The 18,625-nt window shown below is 44.9% G+C and overlaps 1 protein-coding gene across 2 annotated transcripts in view; it reads left to right on the forward strand.

Moving 5' to 3' along the window:
* The window catches only part of ARID5B (AT-rich interaction domain 5B), a 110,280-nt gene that overhangs the window by 10,850 nt on the left and 80,805 nt on the right, over positions 1 to 18,625 (forward strand). For both annotated transcript variants that reach the window (XM_084524865.1, XM_084524866.1), the window contains one exon: positions 185 to 410. In XM_084524865.1, coding sequence (XP_084380991.1) covers positions 185 to 410 — 226 coding nt within the window. The remainder of the gene's footprint in view (positions 1 to 184; positions 411 to 18,625) is intronic.

Genomic DNA, 18,625 nt, shown 5'->3' on the forward strand with positions numbered 1-18,625 from the left:
TATTTCCACTTAGGTGGCAGGAGGAATAAATGAACTATTAGGTATTCTGTGTCACAGGAAAATTAATCTGCCAACAACAAGACAGGCTTTTCCAACAGCCTTTTGGGGGGTGGCGTTAAGAGTTTATCAGCCATTGTGGAGCCCTGCATGACATTTTGCATTCTCGTCTGACTGTTTCTTGCAGGACGAAGTTATTGCTGTTTCAGAGAAAGTCACTGTGAAGCTCGAAGACTTGGCAAAATGGGCCCAGTCCGATTTCTCCAAGTGGAAGTGTGGTTTCCGGGCTGAGCCGGTTAAGCCAATGGACGTGGGGAAGAATGGACAGAAGGAGGCCTTGATGAGGTATAGACAATCCACGCTCAACAGTGGCTTGAACTTCAAAGACATCCTAAAGGAGAAGGCTGACCTCGGTAAGTGTCCCTTGCTTTCTCCTCTGAGGAGGGGCTTGTGTTCAGTTGTCTTTTGGAGGCGGATGAGCCCAATCCTGCCAAGCCGTCGCCGATTCCCAGGGTATATCTGTGCTTCGGGCAGAGGTGTGGTGATGAGATACTTGAGCTGGATGGGTGTTGGTGGTGAGCTCATTGCAGGCTTGCTTGCCCTGCATCTTGGCTCCTTGGAGATTAATGTGGGGCAACTCTGTACTACCTGTCTACTCTGTAGAGGTATCACCGAGGTAGTTCTAAGGCTCAAATCCTGAATATGGGAACACAGGCTTGCCTTGGGGTCACGTCAAAGCTGTGCATCATGGCGAAAGAAATATGACACATCTCCTCTAGGCTTCCTACACAAGGAAGGAAGGAGAGACCAAAGGCCCTTCACTTCTTAAATCCCATCTTCTTGGAAGTGCAGGATTGTTTCCAGTTTTTAGTGTTTGTCCTGGCTCTCTACGATCAGCTTTGTGTTTTATTCAGTAGGGAGATGTCCACTATTTCCTCAGAGACTGCTCTGTAGCTCATGCGTTTTCTTGTCAGCCTTGTGTGTTTTTTTTTGTTTTTTTTCTAATATTTACGTTATTACACAGCTTAGGCCTTCTGCAAGTGCTCCGCTGTTCTCTGGCTGTGGTTTGTACTCGACAGACGCGCTTTTTTTCCTGGCTGTTTTTAGGGAGCGATACGGTAGCTCTGCTACTTTGGATGGTTGCAAACAGACTTGCAGCTCTGTGACTGCTTTCACACCTCTAAGACACTCAGATCTCTGAAATTGTGGTGGGTGGCCTCTCCAAGGGAGATGGTAAACATGCCTATTTGTGGTATTAGGACCTTGGCTGCCTGGTAGCTGTTATCCCAGGCACGGTTCTCCGTTGAACCAAACTTTTAACAAACGTTCTGAGTTTAAAGACAAATTTAGGGCATAAATGGTTGAAAGGTAAGAAAATAAAAGTTAAGGCTGATGCATGTGAACAAATGCTTTTGTACCTACGTGAGCAGGAGATACAGGGCCAAGTTTGGTTTCATAATGGCACAACTGTGTTGGCGTTGAAGGCAATTTACACTGTGCTGAAGATCTGTCTTGGAGGATTTATCTTCTGCATCTCGTTTTTCTGATCTTACCAAATGGTAAAGCGATTTTGTCAATCTTGCATTTCACCATTAGAGATGTAGGTTGGAAGATTAAATTACAATTGAAAGCTGATCTTACTTTTCATTACCTCTCCAGGGAAAAAAAAAAAAAAAAAGAAAAAAAAAGACCAATGCAATTCTTTCTCTTTTTCTTTGCTTTTGCATGTGGTTTCTTCTGGTTCAGAATTACATGCAGTGATTTTCTCTGATACTGCCCTGGCATCTTCTTTGCATACTACATTTATTTGTGTTTGTTTCTTGTGTTAAAAGAATCTCAATGCTTTTCAGATAGAACTTTGTGTGTTAATGTTTTCTTGGTTGTGTTTCTAACTAACAAGAAGGCCCTTGTGGTAAGTTATAAAACTGCTGTTACCCACCCTAGAAGCCAAAGAAAATTATCTTTAAGCCTAAAGCTTATAGTTGCATATTAAGCCCTTTGGAAGTAGGGGTTTTACTGAAAATGCTTATGGAATCCAAACTATATGTTATAATTTTGATAACCCACATTCCAGTGTTGCTCAATTTCTGTCGGTGGCTCTGGCTTTATGCCTGGTGTTTTGTTGTGTGTTTTGTTGTGTTTTTTTTTTTTTTTTTTTTTTTTTTAGTAGAAAAGGGTGTTTTGACTAATGTTTGATTATGATTGCTGTTTCTTCTTCATGACTGGTTGGTGGGAGTAAAACCAAGGGTTCAAGAAGATCTGCAGCTGACAGGCAAGAAGGTTTGAAGGGAACAAACCCCTTCTTGTGTTAGTCTGTCAGGCCATGCACGAGTCTGCTAGTGATGTTCACATGTAACCCTGACTGTAGATGAGGCAGTTGCTGAGACGTGTGTTGAAAAGGCCTACATAAACAAGGTGATCTCGTGGACCCCTTTTTTCCTATGAAATGGCATGTTTCCATTACAGAAAAATCCCATAAAAGTGATTAGAGTTTGAATTTTTTCCTACTAGGTGTTTTTGTACCAAGCTGCAGAAGGTAATAGGAAATTATATCCCTACTAAAGCCCTCAAAAAACTTTACAGAAGAAACAAAATCAGTTTTCACAAACTATCCAGAAGTGGTGGAGGGTGAAGGAACCCCGATGAAATGAAAACATGGCTGATACAGAACCACAGGAGTGGCGCTGTATGAATATACTTAATTAAACCTGTTACTGTTGGGAGCAGGGTAGCTTTAAACAATAACCAGGCAAAGCCAGGCCTTGGTGTATGAGCAGCTTATACATTGTACCATATGCTCTGTGGCGTTTGCTTGGACAAAAATAAGGCCTGGTTAATGCACAACCCAGAGAAACTATGCACCTAGAATTGAAAGTTGACCCTAATTCAAATGATGTAGTTCTGTCGTCTTTTTGTTCTCCTTTTCTTCTTTCTTTCTTCTCTAGTCTATTTTTTTTGCACTTTTTCTTTTTTTTTTTTCTCTCTTTTCCTTCATTGTTTTTTGCAGATTTTCTTTTTCTGTAAAATGGCATTGTTCTCATCACTAGTAAATTATGCAGAACTTTTCCTTAGGACTGTATTAAATAAAAGATCTAGCAATGGCTTTCTTTCTTTCTTTCTTTCTTTTTTTTTTTTTTTTCCTTTTTCTTTTTTTCTTTTGGTAAGCTTCAAGATTTCAGCCTGAGAAATTATTTTTAAGAATTATTTCTTTCTACATTTTGAGGTATTTATGTTATACATTCTTTCCCTTTCTACAAATATGTCAATATTGAATGCTAGCAGTTTAAATCTTAAGACTATTCATAGCTTTCCGAATATTTCTTTCAAATGTTGAGAAAAACAAAGAACAACAATGCAGCTTATAAAAATAGAGTTGCTCAGGAATGTATTATTCATAATGAACATGAGAACCTGTTTTTCCAGAAGAATTGGTCTGATTAAATCATTCACTACTAAGGCCTCTAGTTATTTATTTTTGTCTTTAGAATTATTTAGGGGATTTTTCTTTGTAATAAATGGACTTGTATACCCATATTTGGTAAACCAGTGGGAAGTCACCAAATGAGGAATTATTTCATTTTACAAAATTTTTAGCAACTAAGCAATGTAAACACTATCAGTTAAATATGGCAAAGTTGCATATTTGTATTCCTTGGGCTATAGTTCGACAAAAATTCAAATTATTTTATATAACACTGCTTCTTACAGACTTCCTTTAAGTGAAGTATGAAAGCTGCAGTGTAAGCTTTATTGGCCTATAAATATGTCATTATAGTTGGACTACATTTATATGCTTTGGATTGTTGTTTAAGCCAAGAAAATATGTCTCTACAGGTTGACTTTTTATTGAAACCCTTTGAGGCATACAACAGAATGTATTTTAGGCCAAGGTTATTAAAACAGCATTTTCATTTTTGCAGCAGACTCATTGTCAATTATGCTGCCACAAACTGTCTGTGGATAGGCAGTTATGAATGGTTTCATCTCTAAATGTGTCTTTAGAAAAAGAAATAAAAGATAGAGGAGTCAGAGCTGAAATTGAGAGAAGAGACGGAGGGGAGGATGACTGAATTCAGCGCTCGCAGGCTCTGCAGGTTTGGGCTCAGCTGGGCTGAGCTGCTGGCTGGGTGTAGCCGAGGAGCCAGCGCCCCGTGCCGGGCTCAGGGAGGTGGCAGAAGGCTGAGCATGTTCCCATGCTGGTGGCATTACTGATGGATGGCCAAGTTTTGGGGCTCGCTGAAGGCTTTGCTGCGATTTCTGCACCTTAGTTTGGATCCACTAAGGAAGAGCTTGAAGAAAATTTAGGAATTATCCCTGTCTTGCCTTTCATTCCCCACAGATATTGTGTCTGGGGGTAGAGTTAGGATCTTTGTTCTCAGTGAAATCCAGGAAAACCTAGTGCTACTTCTAGCTGAGGGCCATGGCTTGGCAGTTGCCCTCCCCCAGTCCCTAGCTGGTTTCCCAGTGGTTATTTCTGCTTCGCTCTTTTGCACTTTGCTCTTTTGAACCGTGGAGCTTGCCGGGCAGGGGCTGTGCCACAGGACTGGCTCACCCTCTGGGCTCCTGCTCTGTACCAGTCTCACAGCTGGCACAGCTGGGAGGTCCTGGGTGCCCAGTACCAGGCTGTGTGCCCGTGTAAACGGGGTGATGCCGGGCAGGTGGCAGCGAGTTTGGAAGGAGGAGCAGAGCAGAGCAGGGCCGCTGCCCGGCCCCAGCAGGCCCTGAGCTGACTCCACAGGCAGGGGCGTTGCAGCAGGCACAACCTCTCCAGATGAAGATTATCAGCTCGTAACGTAGTCAAACCGTAATGCTATCAAAACTGATCATCTGCAGCTGTGCTGCCTTCAGACACTTGTGGGGACTTCTGAACTGACGCCGACTCTCCTTTTTCATTGTTTGTCATGTGCTGCTGCCTTAGCCCGACGCAGTAATTTTCTGACCAGCTAATTGTTAGCCATTCAGAGTCCAGCTACTTTGGGTATTTTGTGCCCCGTGCCTCTAACTCTCTTCCCTTCCTTCTTCTGCCTGCACTTTGTGCCTCCTCCTTGTGCCTTCCTGTCCCCGTTGCCCTGACTGAACGCCGTTCTGATGTTGATAAAGCCCCTGTGAGTGTCCCATTATCCCATTTTCCCCTCTCTGCCCTTGTGCACTGTATGTTGGTCTTTTGTCTCGTGGGTCAGAGTGACCTCTCTATCTCATTTCAGCCAGCCCCGTTGATAGAGCTCTTTTGCCACAGATGAGGCTATTTCATGGCGTGTCTGTTGTGCCCCGAGGAGCCTGAGAGGAGGACGGCTCCCTTGGGGAAGGGGCCGAGGTGCTTTCTCCTGTGCCTGCACGTGCCAGCAGCGCTGCAGCAGAGCAAGAGCACCTGTGGGGCAGTGCTGGGTCTGCTCTGCCGAGCAGGAAGGCTTCCTCTGCTCCTACATCCTTTGGTTCAATTGCCTTCGGTGTTAACACGTTCGTTATCGGAGATAACCTGAAGTGCTGAGCAGGCAGGCAACTTTGGCCTCGCACGAACAGGGCAAGGTAAATGGTCATTTTTTGGGTTGTTAGCCAGTTGGTTTCAAGTACCTCGTGGTTGTTGGCTTCAGTTGCTGGCTGCGTTTGGAATGCTGAAGGGTGGTGCTGTTGTGAGGTGCAGCGTAGCCCCGGTAATCCTGTGCTAACACCTGACTTTCTCCTGGGGGTGACCCTACACCCAGCAGCATCTTTGGGCTCCCCCTCGGAGGAGGCTGGCGGGGTCCTCAGGGGCTGTCTGTAGCCCCCTGGACCTTCCTGAGGCCGCGTGTTTGCCCAAACGATGCTGGGATGATTTAAGTGCTGTTAATTTCTTCCTTTCTCTGGTGACAGCCTGCTTCATTACCGAGGAAGCGTATGGGGGTGACAAAAACATTTTAATTCACAGCACAGGCTCTGGAAGCTTTTCTCTCACCACTGGATTGTGTTGAGCCTCATCTATTTGTGGCTCTTGAAAGGAGTTTTAACACCACACGTCTCGAACTTCAAGCGTGCCTTATCAAAGAGATAAAATTGGGATTTCTTTTCAAACTTTGCCCTTCCGTGAAGCTCTTACAGAAGGGGGTGGCGGTGCTGCCCCCGGGGATGGAGGAGGTGGGTATTTGGGTCTTCGAAACGCCCAAGTTCTGCCACGAAACGCGACCGGGATCCCACAGAACTTCTCTTGGGGTAGCCCCTCGATCGCGGTGCCTTTCCCTGCCCCCCCCTTCCTGCGGCAGGAGCAAGCTAAGGCGATTATCAGAAGGGCGCTGATAGCGCTCGGCACTGTGTCAGCGTTTCCAGCCCTGTCTCGGTATGACAGGGCACTTTGTCGGTGCCGTGGAGCACTGCCATTTGCAGCTGCGGCCCTGGGCTGCTCCCAAACACCAGGGGAGAAATCGGGGCTGCAGGGCAGGAGAGGGGGAAGAGTTAAATCGTGGCGCCTCGAGAAGCTGGGGGGAGCTGCCCCACGCTCCTCTGCAGCTTGCACCATTAAGGGGAGTTTTGTTGCAGCCTCCGGTATTTTGCGTAATTGCAAAATCAGTAGATGAAAAACATCGACCGTCCGCCGAGCGTGCGAGAGCGGCCAGCGTGGGACAGTGTCCCTTTAAAAATGTTTAACGGCTTTCTTTATTTTTGTCTGTTTTTAGCACCGAGATTGACCTTGCCAGGCTGTGTAATAACCCACATGTGTCTGCTCTCCAGGATTTTTTCCCTTCTAGTCACTGTTGGATCTTACATTTAATTCTTACTGACCATGAGGTTTTGTTCAGTAACTGGAAACGTGTGCCTCCTGCTGCAGCGCTGCTGTGCTTCAAATCTGACTTTATCTCAATGTCTGCTTTTTTTTTTTCCTTTTTCTTTTTTTTTTTTTTTTTTTTTTTTTCTTTTTCCACTTTTGATTTTAGAGGGTGCTGTTTTCCTCCCCAGCCTTCCCTCTCATTTCCGTCCCTGCCCATATTGTTTCTGGATCCCAGGGGACCCAGGTTGGGACTTGTTTTGCGTCCCTGAGCGTGCCTTGCCCAGCGCCACGACGGAGGTGATCAGCGTTGTCCTCCGCGTGCCACGGCTGCTGCTCAGAGCTGCAGGTCCCCCACAGACCCCCAGCACCTTTTCCCTGCGTTGTATCCTGCCCACGCAGCCAGCCCAGCCCAGCTGAGCGTGGAGATGGCAAGCCGAGCACCCACATAACTGTGGCACGGCTGGGTGGGCCCCGAGGACGTCCTCTTTTTCCTGCCTGGTCGTTTCCTGGGCTGTAATTCTGCGCTGCCACAGCCCTTGCGGTCGCCTTTGCCTGGGAGCACTGCGTGAATCTTGCTTTTTCTCCCCATTCTCCTCTTTTCACAAAATCCTAAACTGCCTTGAACCTGCCCGGTGCTGTGTGCTGCCCTACTGAGCACCCAGCCTAGTAGGTGTTTGAATGGGAGTGCAGTTTGGGGGTGGCAGAGAAATGAATATTAAAAAAATGTAACAGCTTGAGTTGTGACTGGATAGGTTTTGTACAGGAGAGTGCTGTGGCACCACCTTTATTTACTTCATTTAGTGAAATCTCTACCATGTAAAATAAGTTCCTCCTTAATTTTATTGCTAATAATAATTTGCTTGTAAAAATGAATCCTTAGCGCTGTAAAGCTCGAGCTTGGGTCTCTCTTGCTCTGTTACATTGTGAAGGACAAATACTTAACACCGTAAAGAAGCTGCTGCTAGTGATAGATAATGTGTATTATTTTAGCAGGAGGATATTTTAGCAGGTTGTGAAAAATCAAGGTGAATTTTTACATCTGCACGCTGCTGCATAATTGATAGATGTAGACGCTGAAATTCAAAATAAGCTTCTAGCAGAGCACACATTTGATTTTCCTAAACATTTAAATATATGTATCACACCCTCATTTTAAGATGCTGGTTAATGACTTTATGAGCATGTTGGCAGCCAGAGCATTACATGTGGTTTGAGAAATGTGTCTGGATATGCTTGGTAAGCAGTATTGTTCTGACAGTGTACTAAAGGCCATCTTCAATTTGACTGTGCTCTACTTTGTTATGCTGTGAAAGAAAAAGATAATTCAGCAGAGCATTGTGCTGTCGGCTGGAGACGCCACACTTCAGAATACAAATATTACTAAGGATAAATGAATCATTAAAAGAACAGTAGCATAAAATATCTGATGAATGAACTCCAGGAGTCTCTGCTGGAATAAATTTAGCATTCACGGACAGTACCATAATATGTGAAATAATAGTATCAGTTCTACATTCAGATGCCAAAAACATTTATGGACCCAGAATAATTGTGAATTACAAGGCTATAAATACGTGGAGGGGATTTGGTGATATCATAATAAACCATGAGAAAGATGCTAGGCTGGTTTCTAATGTTACCAGAACCTCGAGATATATTTACAACCTCGTTCACACTCCTGCAGTTTTAGGGGGCAATTCTCCTCTCGCAACATGTTCGCCATTCCCGTTAGTGCCGGGGGGAGTTAGGCATGTGTGTCAGGAGTGGAATAGATCCCCATGTGTTGTACAATTCAAGGATCCTATAACAAATTGGAAATACAATTGGAAAAAAAAGAAAAAAAAAAGAGGGAAACGTTCCCTCTTGGCCTGCTCCAGGTTCCCTCATGTCCTGCTCTGCTCCTGCGAGAGGAAAACAGGTAAAGTACAACGAGGTAGCTGGTGTGTTTCTGAACGTTTTGTCCACAGCTGCATCATTTTTTCACATTTTATTACTGAAGAAACAAAACAACCGAGGCCCAGATGTTCTGGTCCCAGGTTTCTTGAGAGTGCAGGCTGATGCATTTTGAAAGCAGGCTGCAGATACCCAGGGCAGGTTGGGATTGTCAGCCTGTCTGCCGAAAGGAGGCTTTGCTGTTGTGATACCAGATCCCTGCCTGATAAGCACAGTTAATTAGGAACCGGGGCCTGAACCTGGCGCGATATTCAAGAGCATGTTCAGCTTTCAGCACGTCCCGTGTCACCTGTTTGTAATTGAGCCTGGTGTCCCCTGCCTTCCTGCATCGGGGCGGTGGCAGAGCCTCCGCAGGTCCTTAGTGTCGGCTCACACATCCCGATATTAGGCGGGCTGCTGCAGGACGTCTTCCCCCAGCCAGCTGTGCTGCGTTTCTGGCCTCATCCTTCTCGTAAGTCATCGGCAAAATATGCATGTTCAGCCCGGTGCAGAGCAAGTCTGCGCAGTAAGTCCACATTCCTCAGTGCTGCAGGAGGTCTCCTGACTGACCACGCTGCAGCCTCTGCTCATCCTTCTCGCAGACTGACGCTCCTGGCTTTATGTTTGGACCTTCTGAGGTGCTTTCCCAGGGCATTCGTGGTATTGGTGGCAGTGGGAAGGGGCTCTGGCTTCATCGCCATCCCTCCATCCAGTTCTTCTTGTGTCACTTTCTGTGTCCTGGTGGACAAATCCCCCTGACATTAAGAGGTGAATCAGGTCCTTGAGATACGTCCTGGACTTTCTACCCTTGCCAGCTGATGAAGCCAAGAGAAAAGATAATTACAGGACCAAAAAACCAACAGTGAAGGGGTCAACAGCAAGAGGGGGTCCTGGTCAGCCTCGTGGGTGACTGGAAGGCTGCGGTGTGTGGCAGCCACGGGCCCTCACCCAGCTAGTCTCAGAGCCTGCATTTGCTTCGATCTCCCCCAGTTTATGTCATTGTCTGGATTCATGCATGTTCGTGCTGTGGCAGGGTCATGGGATTATTGATTATTTGTTTTTTAGTTAATTACTGATGACTTTGACATGATATTATTAGCCGTGTCTGTGTGAGCTCTCTTGGCAAGCCCAGCAGACTGTGTGTAATGCCATCTTAGTGCATGTTTTGCTCTTCAATTATTTTAAAACCACAGTTTCCACTTTCCTTTCACACCGAGTATTTCCAGATTAAAAGCTTTGTGGGATGAAAATTAAATGATAAGGTACTATAAAAATCTATTTCAAGAATCTCAAATGTTTTAGCTCCATCTTTGTTTTTATTTTTCTTACTCCCTGAATGACCCTTACTTGTATGTCAGTATAAGCTCCTAGTTCTGTTGCACGGAGAAAATAGCTGAAAAAGTCCTTTTATGCCTCTGTTGTTAATCCTCTGCTCAGAAACTTACAAACGTGGCCCCATAAGTTCTGTGGCATAATATAAAAAAACACAAAACACAACCAAATAATTTTGGCAGTTCAAATGCAGAAACTAAAAATAATTTAATCTGCAGTGTGAACATAGTTTCATATTTATACTAGCATCTGGCCCCAGGAATTGAATACTCCATTCTTTAAATAGCTCCACTCTGGCTCTTGAATGCTTTGTGACTAGAACATTACCCTACAGCCATACACCTTGTTTACATATTTCTGTTAAAAGGCAAAAGAACTTACAGTACTTCAAAACGTCGGTACAAGCTCTCCCTTCCCCTCTCACCCTGGAAAAAAAAAAGTTTTTTAAAAAAATAATAATAATGAAAGAGTGGTCTGAGAGTGCATTTTAAATTTAGTTCTCTCAATTTGCTGCTGGGTACGCATTTCACTGTCATTTGTATCAAAAACTGGAAGAAAATTGTTGCAAAGAAAGCGACTGCCGTTCCAGCTGCCCAACAGTAGTCGAACACAAATTTCTGTACACTTTGTTTGTTTGTGTGCTTGGTTTTCATCCTGCAAATGTCTTTGTCTTTAAAAACATTTTGCCTGGAGGCAGATCTTTTTTTTTTTTTTTTTTTTTTTTGGATTATTTTATTTTTTACCCATATAGTAGAAATGAGGGGTAGGCTGCTACAAATGAAACATATTAAAATAATGTGATAAGCAGGTAAACACACTGTAAATGAGTGCCTAATGATTAGCTTCTCGCAGTCCATAGGGACAAAGTATCTTTTTATAATTTTATGGTCCTTGCCCAGCCCGACTTTAGGAGGAATTGTATTTTCAGAATTACATATTTGAAACTTCAGCTAAGCTTTACAAATTTAGTAGATCCCTATTTAGTGCCTGCTGGTGAATGTAAGTCCAACCTAATATTCTTGCTGCTATTTTTTCATTCACATGTCTTGAGGTGAACCTAGAGGCAGAAGAGAAAATATCCCATTTTTAAACCTTAATCCAGAATCCATTCGTGTGAGTCACTAAAACAAAATCATAGTGGTTTGGCTAAAAAAGGCTTCATTTCCAAAGGGAACGTTCCTTAAAACACTGGCGCCTTGCCCGCCGTGTTTCTTGAGTGTGTTTTGTTTGTTGTCTTTGTGCTGTTTATTGTAAAACAGCAAAGCTCAGCCCAGCCCCGTAGCCTGTGCAGGGGGAGGCTCAGCTTGGTGGGGCCGGGGGCTCGCTCCCTCGGGCAGTGCTGTGCCGCTGGAGCCCTGCCATCAGCTCAGGTAGGGAGGATGTGAGGGAGCATTTCTTGTCAATATTCAGGGCTAAATTTTGGGTTGAGGCTTGCTGCTGCGAGGCTCGGTGGCAAGCCTGTGAGCACCGTGCGTGGCCGGACAGTGCGAGCCCTCCTCAGCGTTTGTGAGAGAAGGAGGGATGCCTTGAGTTTCCTACCAAGCTACTACACTCCTCAACAGGAAAAGAGCCCCTGGGACAGCCATCCCACGAAGTTTTGGAGGGGTCAGTCCCGTTTTTCTTAGTTTTCAGGCTGGGCTGGGACATGTGAGAGGCGCTGTGCCCCTCCAGGAGCTGCAGCTCTGCGCCCCGTGGGCACCCCTCTGCCTTGCCATGGGGGCACGGGTGGCTGGGAGCCTTTCCCTGCAGGGGAGGTCGGGAGCTCATTTTTCACCTCACATTTTTAGACCTGGGCCCTCCGACTTGCACGTAGCGGATGTGAATGGTGCAGGATTTTGCCTTCGGTGATTGCAGATACCACGCGATTCCAAGGCACAAAACATGTGATTTATTGGGCAAAGCCTATTTAATATCTTAAAAGCATAGGCTAGGAGATCAGACGGGAGCATAACAGCCTTAAAATATATACCCTGACAACATACTTAAGAACATTTGGGTCTAAATGAAATTTACAGGAAATGAGGCCAATTTTGTCCCTGCTATTTTGATGGCAGGGTGCGCAGGAGGGAAGGAGAGAGCGTGGACAGGAATTTGTGTGTTTGATAACATGGGCCCAGCGTATTTGCACAAATGGAATAGGCACATTTTTCACCCTCTGCAGCAGAAACTCTAGCGCTAGTTTCTCTGCCTCGCTGAGAGACTTTTAAGTGCTCAGACAAATGGGCAAATCCACATAAATTAGTTTGAAAAGCTGTTTCCCCGTTTCTGGCCAGTCGTGCGGGGTGTTTGGACAGCACAGCACCTCTTTGCTGCCTCTGTGGGCTTGGGGAAGCACGGGGAGCGGCTTCGTGATGGGCAGGGATGAAGAAAGGCTGCTCTTCTCTGGCAGACTCCTTTCTCCCCTTGCCACCTTGCAGACAGAGCCAGCCCACCAGCAGCAAATGGTTCACAAAGCTTTCACCTGGAGAATACCTCTTGAGCGTTGCCTCTAAAATAAGAGACCCTCGCGAACGGTGAAGCAGAACAGCAGTTGCCAGAAGGATCTGTAATGATTTCTAATCAAGCTAATGACTAACCATTGTCTTCTGCTGCACAAATGAAATTTTCTTTTTTCCCCAAGAATGTCAGACTGCTTAGCGTATGGCTGTTGTTCTTAAATAAGCAATTCACTTTCTACTTTTTAGGAAAACAATGCAATTAATTTTATTATTCGAAGAGGAAGATTGTGACAATAGTGCTTAGAAATTATATTGTCCAGGCTCTGAAAGCACTTCGAGCACGTTTGTCTGAAAGCATCATTCATATATTGCTGGGTAGACGGCAAATTTCCTACTTAAAATCCTGAAACGTTTCTTGGGCAGCAGTGATTTCTAGTTGGGAAGGTAACAAAGGTTTTGCAGAGGTTTGGTTGGGCAAGTCGAACGTTTGGAAAATAAGCAAAATAAGCTGTGGTTTAGTTTTCTCTTGTTTTTACAGTGGTTTTGTCACTTGCGCTTTTTATGGTCATTGTATTTCCAGCTGGAGCACAAGCTCGCAGGAAACAAAAGTCCTTGGGCCCACGACGTGCTGAGTGTCACAGGTAGTGTAAGGAGAGCTTCGAGCTCAACCCAGCTCACAGGGCACGCTGGCTGGAAGAGAGGAGCTTCAGCTACCTGTACTCGTACCCGTACCCATCCGTACAGCTTGTTGGAAAAACTTGGTGGTGCTGAAACTTCACTCAACGTCTGTTTTCAGGATAGCTTCAGGCTTTTCTTTAACAGAGTCAGTTCACCTACCATCCTTCGGCAGGCACGGACTCCTCAGGGCAGCGAGGAGGGGCAGCTGCTCTGCGACACCCCTCTGTGGACTTGCTGCCAGGTCGGGTGGCGAGCCCAGGAGAGTGTTTTTGCAATCGCTGTTTAGCGGGCAGAGATAAAGCTGCTCTGTCCTATCAAGTGGAAAGGTGTGGCTTGGCAGGCACAGCGAGGTCCCGGCCGTGCCACACTCTGGCTTGAGCGAGTCAAGAAGGGTTATTTGCCCTTCCCCTACTAGTGGTGAGTTCTGCAGGTTTCACACTGACACCGTCCCTTTCTGGTTTTCAAGGCTCTCTCCTATTTCAGGCTTGAATCGCGGAGGGGCTGTAGTGTCCCCAGGCTGGTCCCGCTGCTGGAGCAGGAGAAGGCAGCATGGGGGCCAGCAACAAAATGCTTTGCCTGCCTCAGAGATCCTGATATCACTTCAGTCTGGCATCAGTGCACCCCGCAGTTCATCGAGCTGGTCATCGTGAGCGCAGTGGTCACGGGGTGACAAAGACCTACTCTTTGCCTTGTTCTCATCTTCCTGGGCGCTGCAGGAATTTGTGCATCGGTTGTGTCCTGGCGAGAATGACTAGGCTAGAGTAAAACGTCACGGGTCACTGAACAAACAACCAACCCCACCTTCGTTTTATTGAAGCTACGTACAAATCCCATCAGTTTTCTTCTTCACAGCTAGTTGACCTGAGGATCCGTGCGAACGATCAGGTTGCCAGCTCAGGAAAGTCAGATTGCTTTAAGTGGCTGCGGGCTGGTTTTCTAAGGCTGCCAGCCTGTTCCGCTCCCAGAAAGTGAAAGTTTGAAGTAGGTCCTGAAACTGGTTTCTCGCTTGCGAGGTCATTGTGCTACCCATGACCTAGAAACCAACAATGAATGTATAAATTGCAGGCAAGAAGAAAATTCTGAATTGACTGTAAGGTGAAAGTTGAATAATTCCCTGAACTTCAACTGGGAAAAGGAGAAAAGATCACCGAATCCTAAAACAGACTTCAATATAGACAAAGAAAATGTTATTTTAGTATAGATTAAACTTATGACTAAGATATAGAGAGATTATTGTGTCTGTTTCAGATGTAATTTCATGCCTGAGAGTTTACATTGAAGGAAAACTGGTCTGGATCACATTAGCAAGGGCCCTGTTTTGCTGTCAGTTTAATTAAATGGAAACTGCTGGCAAGGAGACTGGAGCGGGTTTATAGAAGCAATACTATTTTGTATGTTGGAACAGGAAACTGTTAGGTCTTCCAGTTTGAAAGGGACACAAAAATGAAACCTGTGATTCATTCTTGTTTACAAACTCCCAGCTAGCGTACAATAACCTTAGTGATAAATTAACTGCAATTACACATTATATGTAGTGGGCTTTACAATAGCTGCAGACTTCATAGCTATGAAAAGTGTGACCTTTGACAGAGAGGTTAGAACATGAAGTTTTTCCAAACAGCGCACAGATCTTCAAAAGTATTCGCTTTTCCTTTCCTGTTTCATGTGAGTAGATTGACAAGATGTGTGGTGGGTGTTCTGTTTGCTCGCCGCAAGATTGTTGTCAGGCAGAAACCCCCCAAAACAAAAAAGCCCGCCCTTCGGGAACATTGATTTATCTGTTAACTGTGTCTGGCATGCTGCCTTTTGGCTTTGATTTCAGAGAGAACATATTTGGTTACTTTAATAGGCAAAAGCACTGAACCTGACTTGTAGGGGAAAAAATTGTTTTCTTTCCCTTTTTCAGCTCTGTTTATTGTATTCTGACATTCTGTATCGTAACTGTACAGCAATTCCAAGTTGGAGTAAAGAAAAGTAGAACGGGACCTCGGCCTCCATCAGCCTCATTATTTGAGAGCCAGCTTTTCTGGGTGACTCAGTGGGACTGAGACTGAATGTTTGTGCTGTTTAATAGCACCCTGTGACACCGGCTCTGATGATACCAAATGCTTTTTTTGTTCTCAAAAATTGTTCACATCACTTATTTGTCTCTTCTTTTTTGGTAACTTTTGCTGAGTTTGAGTTGACTTACCTCCTCCTCCTGCCCCCAGATCTGTTTTTCCCCTTTTTTTTGCTTCTTTTAGATGTATTTAAAGAGAAAGGGTTTTTTCTTCCTCTTACTCTTTGACTGAGGAAATTCAGGTCTCACCTATTTTCATCTGCTTCTCCAATTTTTGATGTCCCAGTGCACGAGAATGAAAGTTGACTGAGAAAGTAAGGGTTTTTTTATCACATTACAGTAACTGTACCGTATTTAGTGTGTATGTATGTACACGTAGTTATCTATGATGAAGCTGTGAGGATGTGTGCATGTGCACAAAACTGCATGTTGCTGAGCCCTGATAGCCATAAAGCACTTGGCCAAGAGAGTATCTTTGTGAAAGACTTCACATTCTTCACATAGGTATCAAAAGTAATAAGATGCATTGTTTGAGACCTTCAAAGATCAAAAGAAAAAGAAGGGAAGAAAAAAAAAGAAAAAAAAAGAAAAAAATGTAACAGCAGCAAGAAAAACAGAACAAGAAGGTTCTTGGAGATGTCCGTCCCTGCAAATTCAATGTTTTTTTTCCAGTGAAGCTGTAGGAGGAATCCATGTTTTAATATTAACTTCAGTCGTGCTGTAGCCCAGTGCCTCCAGTGAGCATGAAATTCTGCATGGCTGGAAGGTAGGTGGAGATGAGATTTGGAGCCCCGTTGCGTAACGTTAGGTAAAGGGAGGGAAGAAACACCGAAGCCAGGTTCAGTGCTTTTGCCTCTTAAAGTAACAAGAAGGGCTCTGTCTGGAAGCACCCCGGGGTGTCGGTACGTCGGGGAGGCACCGCAGGACTCGTGCTCGCCTCTGCGTCACCCGCTGCCTCAGCTGGCTGGGGTCTCTCGGGGGCCAGCTCCCACTGCCAGTTACTTGGCAATGAGGAAAAAGAAACCACCAGGCAACAAACCAGGCTGTGTCCCTGCGGGTCTTCTGCGTCACCCATGGTGCCGTAGCGATGGATGGGGCAGCACCCAGGGCCCCCAGGCACCAGGCTGGCTGCAGGGAGTGGGATCCCTGATCTCCCCCTGCCCAGCTCCCCGTGCTCACCGGCTGCTGGGAGCCACGTCTGTCATGCTGCAGAGCCGTGGGGCTCCTCCACTGACATTTTGGAAAGCTGTACACAAGCGAGCTTTCTGCAGGAGGTGCCTTCCGAGGCAACCTAGAAAGGAGAAAGACTTCCCCAGTTGCAGCGGTGGTGAGACTCAAAGCCAGTAAAAACTTTCAGTCTCTAGAAAGTAAAATGAGATTCTCGACCAGCTAGTTTATTTTAATTTTTCTTTTCCTGCTCTGCTTCATGACAGTGCTTCAAATAATTATGTTGATTTACGATTACAGGTATTTTAAAGCTGTAGTATGCTGTAACAAAGCAATGCCAGCTTATTGTTTCTGGCCCTATCCAATTATACAATTGAGTTTAGGCATGTAATAATGTTATAACCGAAATATCCATCATGATGGATTGAATTTCATGAAGTACAATGCAAGAATATTTATAGCTCCATTCTTAAAGCCATTTTGGGGTCAGAATATGCCTCCTTGGTACGGTCTTTTAAAAACAGGAGAAAACCTGAAAGTTTTCTCAATCCAGCCCCAGAGCTACCACAACCCAGTGCCTACAAGGGGGAGTGCGTGTGTAGGTTGATAGTAAACAGAATATGATAGAATAGAGTAATTATTTCCGCTAGAAAATGAGGATCCGGCATTATTTGTACAGTAACACAAAGTCATTATTTGGCTATGCCACTGTAATGAAACAATAAAGATCATGCTTAATGTAAGTATCGTCTCCCAAGAGACTTCTTGTTCTCTTTCTAGCATTTTGGCTATTAAAACGCATTTAAATTGCTGGTCTAGTTTCCCACTGCTTTTCAGAGAGCGGAGTGGGCAAAGCCTCCCCTCCTCCCGGCCCTGTTTGAATGTAGACCTTTGGCATTCCAGAAATCTGACCTTGTTTGTAGGGAACGGCTCATTTTTCTATAATGTAACATGAAGCACTCTTGTGTTTTGATTCCATGAAGTAGAGAGTTTAATGTTCCAGCTTGCCATGATAAGGATATGATCTGGCCGAGATAGAAACACTAAAGGAAATTAGCTATTGTACTATTCTTTAACATACTGTTTGTTTAGCAGTTTCATTTAGAATAATTTTGAATAATCTTGGAGTACCTTTTAAAAAGAGAGATTTTTTTTTTATTATTATTATTTCTTTTTTGGCCCGGATAAAAAGTGCGGCTTTGAGATATTTCTCCTAAAATAAATTTCAGGCCGCCTCATTTATAGTCAGCATGCCTTGATTACTTGCAGACATACTGGAAATTTACATGCGCTTTTCTCCATTATAAAACACTGATCTGTTCAGATCATTAGCTCCCTCATGACTAGCGCTTGGCAGCAAGCCAAGGCAGGCTAAATCTGGAGCTGTAAATCGTGAGTTGAAATAGCAGAAAGTGGATTTGTAACTTAAAAAGTGTAAACAGTTTGGAAAATGAAGTAATTTTAGAGTATGATTGATTGCCTTAAGATTGCACTTTAAATTAGCCTAGGGTCTCCAATGCAGATATATGCACTAACTGCTTATTATATATTTTCACTTTTCTGTGGAACAATAGCATTGTTGGTAGGCTTCTAAACAATGTATGCTTCTCCTAGAGTGACCTTTGAGGAAATGAATAGTTTTATTGTGTGTCCATTACTTTGCCTGAAACAACATTTTTGAGTTATTAATTTGCCGTGGTCTATAAATAAAGGAATCAAAATGCAAAGCAGCTGCGTTACACTGCATATACTTCATCAGACTTGTGCTTAAACATCACCATTTAAGATTGATAATGCACCGCATAAATAATTTTTTCCCCTCTGATAAATTAATAATGTTTTGCGTAGCCGATAGCTGCTGGAGATTGGTCCTCGAACACTGTAGAAGCAAAAATTAAGATTTTTTTTTTTTAAGCACAAGCAATGAGTGAGTGCTCTCGGCATCTGTCACGCTGCGCTCACTTTCCCAAGGACCCCGGTTCACCGAATTTGCAGGGATGGGAGCTCGGAGGTGGGTGCACCAAGTGCTGGGGGGCACAGGGACGCCATGGGGCCGCGGGCGTGTTTTGGGGAGCCTGGCACGTCCATACAGTGGGACGGGGCTGCGGGCTGAAAGGGAACGTGTCACTGGGAGGCACATCCAGTGGCGTGGAGATGTATGTGCTGGAGGGATCTGAGTGTAGCCCCGTGGCTGCCTGCCTGCTCTCACAGGTAGGCACCGCGCGGCGGTGACAGCGCTGCTGTCGGCTGCCCAGGCACGGGCCTCAGCGCTCACGGCCATGC

This window comes from Aythya ferina, assembly GCF_964211825.1.
Source record: "Aythya ferina genome assembly, chromosome: 7".
NCBI classification, from domain to species: domain Eukaryota; kingdom Metazoa; phylum Chordata; class Aves; order Anseriformes; family Anatidae; genus Aythya; species Aythya ferina.